The sequence below is a fragment of the Solanum tuberosum genome, unplaced genomic scaffold (genome assembly GCF_000226075.1).
Source record: "Solanum tuberosum cultivar DM 1-3 516 R44 unplaced genomic scaffold, SolTub_3.0 scf00920, whole genome shotgun sequence".
Taxonomy (NCBI): domain Eukaryota; kingdom Viridiplantae; phylum Streptophyta; class Magnoliopsida; order Solanales; family Solanaceae; genus Solanum; species Solanum tuberosum.
Window position 1 is genome coordinate 1 of NW_006239830.1, and position 8,417 is coordinate 8,417.

At 36.9% G+C, this 8,417-nt stretch overlaps 1 protein-coding gene across 1 annotated transcript; it reads right to left on the bottom strand.

Moving 5' to 3' along the window:
* Positions 1-2,461: 2,461 nt before the first annotated feature.
* Positions 2,462-5,765, bottom strand: TK (transketolase). Its single transcript, NM_001288273.1, is given in 7 exon segments — positions 2,462-3,613; positions 3,710-3,863; positions 3,934-4,082; positions 4,180-4,462; positions 4,759-4,864; positions 5,003-5,093; positions 5,256-5,765. Coding segments are annotated over 7 exon segments (2,226 nt in total). The 5' UTR covers positions 5,739-5,765; the 3' UTR covers positions 2,462-2,653.
* Positions 5,766-8,417: the final 2,652 nt, after the last annotated feature.

The window sequence follows — 8,417 nt, forward strand, 5'->3', positions numbered from 1 at the left end:
TTTTTAGGTCGGTATTCACTGTTTTTTTAGTAGTGGTGGCCTTGTTGAATTTATTGGTGACTCGTCAATAAAAAAGCTGGAGGATGATTTTGTGTCAAAGAAGAATGAAGAAGTTAAAAAGATTATGTTTTTCAAACAACACGAAGTATACAAAAAGGTATACAAACAAAATCACACAAGCCTTTATTTTTTTTTGTTTTAATTTTGTTTTTTCATCTGTATTTGAATTTAGAGAGAAATGATTAGGGGCTAAAGTAATACCAGCACAATTGATAGAAGCTATGACATTAGAATTATTGACTTGATCCTTATTTTTCACCTGCTGAAGCATCTGCATGCCAATTGCACCTGTGTGAGGAGTTTCTCATGCTCCTCTGATTCTGCGCTAGTCATGAAAGAATCTCCAGAAAATTCATTAGAAGTCACAGCATTACTCTTAACAGAATTTTGAAAGTTTCTCGACCTAGTAAATTTAAAATCAGCTGGAAATCTATGGATCTCATAACATTTTTCAATGCTATGTCCTGTTTTCTTGCAATGTCTGCAAACAAGATTAGACTTCTTGTTATCAAAATTTCCTTTTTGTCCCCTGAAATCAGTAGAAAATGATCTCTATCCATTGTTAGCAATGGATGAAGAAGATTCATCGGGAAATTTTGGTGTTTTCTGGACCTCCCTTTGCTTCTCCTCTTACATCAACAATGCATATGTAAAGAGAAAAACAAAGAAAGAAGAATGAAGAAGGTTAAAAATGTTATGCTTTTCACACAACACAAAGTATACAAACAAAATCACACGAGCCTTTATTTTTTTAGTTTTAGTTTTGTTTTTCCATGTGTAAATTACAGTTTCCTTTTTACATTTTACTTCCATGTAAATAGTACTCCCTCCGTCCCTATTTAGTTGTTCACTTTAGAAATGACACACAGATTAAGGCAACAATGATTAGCATAGTGAAGTTACAATTTTACCCTTATAGTACAATTTACAATTCCAAAATAAATAAACTCAAGATAACTAATCAATGTTGGGAAGTTCATAGATTTATTTACTTTATTTATGACAACTTTATTTAAATAGGGGTATAATAGGAAAAAAATTGTTGTCCTTTCTTGATTTGTCAAAATGGACAACTAAATAGGGACAACAAAAAGAGGAAATATGGACAACTAAATAAGAACGGAGGGAGTACTATTTATTAGCCTTTGCCATCATTTTATTTATGACAACTTTATTTAAATAGGGGTATAATAGGAAAAAAATTGTTGTCCTTTCTTGATTTGTCAAAATGGACAACTAAATAGGGACGGAGGGAGTAGTTGGTTAGTTAAGGTATCTATCAATTAGGAGATAGTTGGGTAGTGTGTGACTTTTACTTCCGTACAAATACTAATATGTTATGTTAAGGTAGCTAATATATAGGATAGTTGGGTAGTTTGTTTATTTTATTTTTTGCTATATATACATGTACTGAACAGATGATTAAACACACGAAATATTCAGCACGTCTCTTTTATATATTTATTTTCGCAATCTTTCATGTCTAGAGGTTAAGAATGAAAATCATGAGATATGAAGATCAAATTTGCAGAGAAAACAAACTTCGGTACTTATTTTAAAATTTAGTGGATAAAGTTATCTTATGTATGTGTTGACAAAAGTAATAAGACAATTAAATAATTGAGATACCATGCACGCAAAATAATCACGAAGAGAATGCTAAATCTATAAACACAATCTTGTTTTTTTTGTTTGTTTTTTGACTTGGTGTTTAGTATTCGTATTATAGCCAGACTAAATCCAAATTCGTCCCATATTAAAGGGTAAAATGCCCCCTAACAAATACAACTCGAACTCAAAATCTTTGGATAAAGATGAAAGAGTACTTACTACTCCACCACAATCCTTGTTGGCAAAGTTACAAACATGATCCTAATTAGAAGGGATGCCATCTTTAACAGCCTACTAGTTGCCTAAAACAAACAAAAAGAAAAACCAACAAAATAAGGGCCAAACAAAAGTAGTTTGAAGGACCCATAACTCTCACAAATTTATCACTCAAGAAAAGGGGAGAAGATAATGAGGATAGGCAGTTTTGAGCTAGAAATTTTAGCTACCATAGCCAAATTCTCCATCATCCAACCCTTGGTAGGGGCCAGATTTTGTTGCTTAGAAAGACTCACATTTCCTTTAAGAGATTAGATTTCTATGATTTTTTTCAATGGCTATAATCCAATATCCAATTAGTAGGCCCAACTCAAGAGGAGATAACCCCTTTTCAACCATCCAAAATGTATAAGGAAAATGTGTACATGAACAATTTGATTTTGTAGTAGAATTGCCCTATGTGGGATATCATCAAGTTCAATTGTTTTTTCTTTTTATCAGAATGATGCCTCAAATGGATTAAAATGAAGGAAAACAAAAATCTCATTGCCAGAGACACATGAAACTCTAATGGCGAAAGCGACATCTTTATCAATGAACCAAAATGAAATTACAAACTCAACATATGTAGTGTACAAGTTTAGGTACATCAATGTGCCTAATTTCTATCCTAATCTTAGATTTATTATCCATTTGATGTCGTCTCGAACATTATCTCATTCAGTAGACCACAAGGCAAGCAACCAAGAATTGTAACGAACATCGCCTAAGAAACTTGTTTAGCTGCAGCTACAACAGCTTCTGCTGTAATACCAAACTCTTTGTATATCTTATCAGCAGGAGCACTAGCACCAAACCCGTCAATCCCAATGGCTTTTCCTTTATCGCCAACAAATTTTTGCCACCCAAATGTTGATCCAGCTTCAATGCTAACTCTAGCTGTAACAGATGATGGAAGGACACTTTCCTTGTATTCAGCTGATTGTTCATCATAAAGCTCCCAACAAACAAAGGAAACAACCCTCACTGTCTTTCCTTCTTTCTTTAGTTCCTCAGCAGCCTTGACAGCAATTTCCAACTCGGAGCCAGTACCGATCAAAATGACATCAGGTTTGTTGCCAGATGAATTGTCTGATACAATGTAGCCACCCTTTGCTGCTCCTTCAATAGAAGTTCCAGCAAGTTGTGGCAACTTTTGCCGAGAGAGGGCAAGGATTGATGGTGTTTTCCTCTTAAGGACAGCCACCTTGTAAGCTCCTGCTGTCTCATTGCCATCTGCTGGACGGAACATCAGAATGTTGGGCATGGCACGGAAACTTGCCAAGTGCTCAATGGGTTGATGGGTTGGACCGTCTTCTCCTAGACCAATTGAATCGTGAGTCATAACATAAATAACTCCAGCTTCAGACAAGGCTGAAATCCTCATGGCTCCTCTCATGTAGTCAGTGAACACAAAGAAAGTAGCACAATAGGGGATCAAGCCAAGGCTGTGTAGAGCAATTCCATTACATATGGCTCCCATACCATGTTCACGAACACCAAACCTTAAATTACGCTCTTCTGGAGTGTTCTTTTGGAAGTCACCAAACATTTTCAAAAGAGTCATGTTTGATGATGCAAGATCAGCACTACCACCAAGGAAACCAGGTAGAACCTTGGCAAGAGCATTAAGGTTTTGTTGTGACAAGTTTCTCGTGGCATCAGCTGGGCTCTCGGGAGTGTAAGTCTGATATCAAGACACATACAAGTAAACGATTAAAGATCCTAAATTCAATATTGCAAAAGATACAGAAATGATCAGTTTTTAGCAACAATTACTCACAGGAAGAGCTTTCTCCCAGCCAGCAGGTAGTTCACCAGTAATGATGGATTTCAAATCTGCAGCTTCCTCTGCATACTTCTTCTCATATTCAGCAAACTTAGCATTCCATTCAGTTTCAAGGGCAGCACCCTCCGGTGTATGACGACTCCAATGGCTGCACATAATACCAACATAAGTAATTGCAACGGATAAAATACATCTACGAAATGAACATGTTATAGTACCTCTTCACATCTTCAGGCACATGGAAAGGCTCATAAGGCCATCCCAGGTTATTTCTAGTTGCCTCGACTTCCTTTGCTCCAAGTGCACTACCGTGCACACTGTAAGAGTTTGCCTTGTTAGGAGAGCCAAAACCAATCGTTGTAGTTACCTGTCGGGAGAAAAGAACAGTCAAAGTAATGTTTGTTAGGTTCTTCTGAGAATTTCTTCTTTATGTTCACAACATAAAGTTCAAGTGTATATTGGACCTTGATCATAGTAGGTTTGTCTTTGACAGCTTTAGCTTCCTTAATAGCTGCACGAATCTCATCATAACCTGTGTTACCATTCTTCACCCAGATTACATGCCATCCTAAAGACTCGAAACGAGCAGAGACATCCTCAGTGAAAGCAATTTCCGTGTCTCCGTCAATGGAAATGTGATTATCGTCATAGAAAGCAATCAGCTTTCCAAGTCCCCAATGGCCAGCAAGGGAACAAACTTCATTTGAGATACCCTCCATCTGACAACCATCACCAAGAATAACATATCTGAACAGCCAACAACCAATGCCATTAGTCAAACTAGACTATAAAAAACGAAAAACAATCTTAGGAGCAAGCACTACATCAAAAATGATTTTTGGCGGCAATTGATTAACAACAATAGCTTAATTGCCACTAAATATGTATGTTTGGCGGCAATTAACACTCTTCGTAAATGCCCCTAAAGCCTATAACGACATTGGATCCAACTAATGTCAATAAAGGCTTTAGCACTCTTTATTAATGTATATATTTATTGTAGCTAAAAGCTGTTTTTGTTGTAGTGAAGGAAACAGTCTTACGTATAGTGGTCAACAATCTCAGCGTCAGGCTTGTTGAACCGAGCAGCCAAGTGCTTCTCTGCAACAGCCAATCCAACAGCATTGGCAATACCTTGCCCCAGAGGACCTAACAACATACAAAACAAGATTACAATTAATCATATCGACTCACAAATCAAACATATAAACCCTAATGTATAGCACGACGATACAGATATACAAATCAATAGTATCAAACTAAACACACATATAAAAGTAAACTAACCAGTGGTAACTTCAACACCAGGTGTCTCAAAATTCTCAGGGTGACCGGGAATTCTGCTTCCCCATTGACGGAAACTTTTCAAATCGTCTTCCTAATCAATTATTTGTACCAAAAACTATAATCAGCAAGACATAATGAACATGAACACTCAAATCATAATCCTATTTTCCCTTAAGATTGAAAACATTTTCAACAATTCACATAACAAACACAATTTTTTTTCACGAGCTCGTTAAATGAAGAAGAATCAAACCTGAACAGAGTCATAACCAGCAAGATGAAGAAGAGCATATTGCAGCATACAACCATGACCAGCAGATAGAACAAATCGGTCACGATTAAACCAGTAAGGATTCTTCGGGTTATATTTCATTACTTCATCATACAATATATGACCCATTGGAGCACATCCCATGGGTAAACCCGGATGACCGGAATTAGCTTTTTCAACAGCATCAATAGCCAAAAATCGAATAGTGTTAACAGATTTCTCAACAATGGCTGCATCAGTTTTCTCCAAAGTCTCTACAGCTGCGGAGGCACGAACAGAGAACTGTTGTTTAGTGACGGTAGTGGAAGGAAGAATACGACGGTGGGAGGAAGTGAAAGGGGTGGATTTAAGGCCAGAGAAAGTGGAGAAAGAGAGAGAAGGAGAAGACGAAGAAGATGAGCCATGGCGAGGGAGAGAAGGAGAGAAGATAGCTTGAGAAAGAGTGAGAGAAGATGAAGAAGCCATGGCTCTGTTTGTGTGTGTTGAATGAATGAAGAAGATGAGGATGAGAATAGGTAGATATAGAATTTGGATGATGTTTTGTGGATGAAATTGAAAATGTGAGCCGTTGGTTAGTTATTGGAGAGAGAGTAAGGATTACTTGTTGCTTATTTTGGCTCCTTATGGGTTAGAGAGAGAGTGACAAATTGATATTTTGTATCTAACTATTTTTTCGTTATATTGTGTGTATTAACCTATGGTTGTTTCGACATGAATATTTTCTATTTTTTCTGGTAGTTCAACAACAATATATCCAATGAATCTCATAAGTGAGGATTGGGGAGGTAGACTACATGCAGACCTTATCACTATCTTGTGAAGGTAGAGAGTTTGTTTCTGAAAGACCATCGACTCGAGTGAAGCAAATTCCAACTACAAAAAAAAGAAGAAAACAATGTAGAAAACATAACAAGTGAACCAAATCCATGTAAGAATAACCCCAAAAGTTCCTAAACTCATATCAGACCTCGAAAAATCAAAAGAAACTGAAAAGTTGCAGAAGAAGGGTTTTGCACGAGCCCTTTACAGACCGCGAAAGGAACCATGGGTCGTGAGGGCAGTGTCAAAGCCACATATAGTTGAGGGGTGTCGATCGACACTCTTTCAGCGAAAAATTACATTGTGTAGCTAGAATAAAATATTTTTTGTGTATATATACTACATATTGACATTCTTTTGATTCTACTCGATTTTTCTTCTTTATATTTTGACACACCTTAGTTGATAATTTGTCTCCGCCACTATGTGAAGGGATCAGTGGATTAGAGCTCAGGTAGGGGAAAATTTCCAAAGAGAGGATTCACGGACCACTCTACAGTCCGTGAAAGCTTTCACGGATTATGAACCAAACCCCCAGAACTCAGAAATCTTGTTCTTCACGGGCACTTGTACGACCAGTGAACGGGTATACGACCCGTAGAGGCTTCTGTGGAAGTTGACCCCAAGACTCAAATTTCCTCTACTTTCACGGACACCTTCACAGATCATGAAGTGGTGTACGGTCCGTAGACGACTCTGCTAGTTTTTAAGTCAAAGTTAATTGAGTTTTTTTCCACTCTTTTAATTCCTGTATTATGTCGTTTTAACTTATTCTACTAAGACTTCTCATTCCCTCATAACTTCCCCAAATTAGATTTCTTCTCTCAAGTTTCCTTCCAAAGCAAGAACTAGGGTTTCCAAGCTTCAAGTCTCCATTTCAAGAATCAAGTTGTAATGATCCGGTTGGTCATTTTTGGTAATCCTTGTAAAAGTATCATTTTACCCTCTCAATATTGACCCATAGTCTTCTATGATTGAGCTTTGAAAATTTAGTTTTGAACTTTGAGTTAAAGTTAAGAATTTGGCAAGTTTATGTTTTTGAAAGACTAACTTGCTTAAAAATGGTTTTTGGGGTCTTTTGGAATTTAGAGCATTGGAATGGAATTCTGTCAATTCCATCAGTCCCGAAATATGAAATCTAATCCGTAAGAGTTGTTGGTTTTTGATTCGAAGCCTTTTGAGGATTTGAGGTCCTAAGTTATGAAATTGTGGAAAATTTAGCCTTTGGATTGACTTTGGTCAACATTTGGGGTTAGTATGCTCGGATCAAAATTTGAGAGTTTTGTTGGATTTGGGAGATGAATTTGGGCCTAGGTGAGGTCTTTGTTGATTTTTGAGAGGTCCCGAGTTTGCTTTAGTCTTTTTAGGCATTGAGTTAGTTTCTTGTGGTTTTCATGGATGTCGAGTCTAGGAGACCTCAGATTTGTGTTTTGACAGTTCTATTGAGTCTGAAACTATCATGACCCGAGTCTACACCCTAGACGTGGCCGGCACTCGAGAACCATTGCTGGTCCCCAAGCGAACCCTCATCCTGGCTGACTACAAGCGGACGACTGACTCAAGCATACAAAGCTTAAAATCGAATAAAATTCATTGAACTCAAATACAAAGATTTAACTCAAATGATTAACTCTGAATATAATAGAATATTCAACTAGCCAGAAATAGGCAACTCAAGTCTTTAAAACATTTAACAAAATAAATGAAACAGACTTCTCAAACTCTATTATCTATCTATGAAGCCTCTAAATGACAAAGATGGAAGTCGGGACAAGACCCACGACATCCTAACAAAACTGAAAAGTAAATGGAATCCTCCGAAAGAAAGGAGGCTCACCAAAGCTAACTCGAACTGCAAGTGGTATCGACGAAGCACCTATTGATGAACCTAGTTACCTGTATCTGTATCATGAAATGATGCAGGACAAATAACGTTAGTACATGGAATGTACGAGCATGTAAGGGGAATTCTAAAGCATAAATATAAGCTTGAACTGATAGAAAAGAAACATGCTTACCTCTTCTTAAACTCACTCAACTCAACTCAACTCAATCTTCCCTCAAGAATAGGATACTCAACTCAAAGAAACATAGTTCAACACAATTCAATGAAACATAGTTCAACTCAACGATAAGGTACTCAACTCAAGATAAAGCAACAATAAAAGATGCAATATATGGAAAGCTTTTAAAACAGTAGATCACAACTCAATATGTTGAAAAATACAATAATAACTTAGTTTGTATATAAAAATACGAAATAACTATGTGGGAGTTTCTCTAACCGACAACCATCAGTATGAGCTATGTGATGATACAACGTCT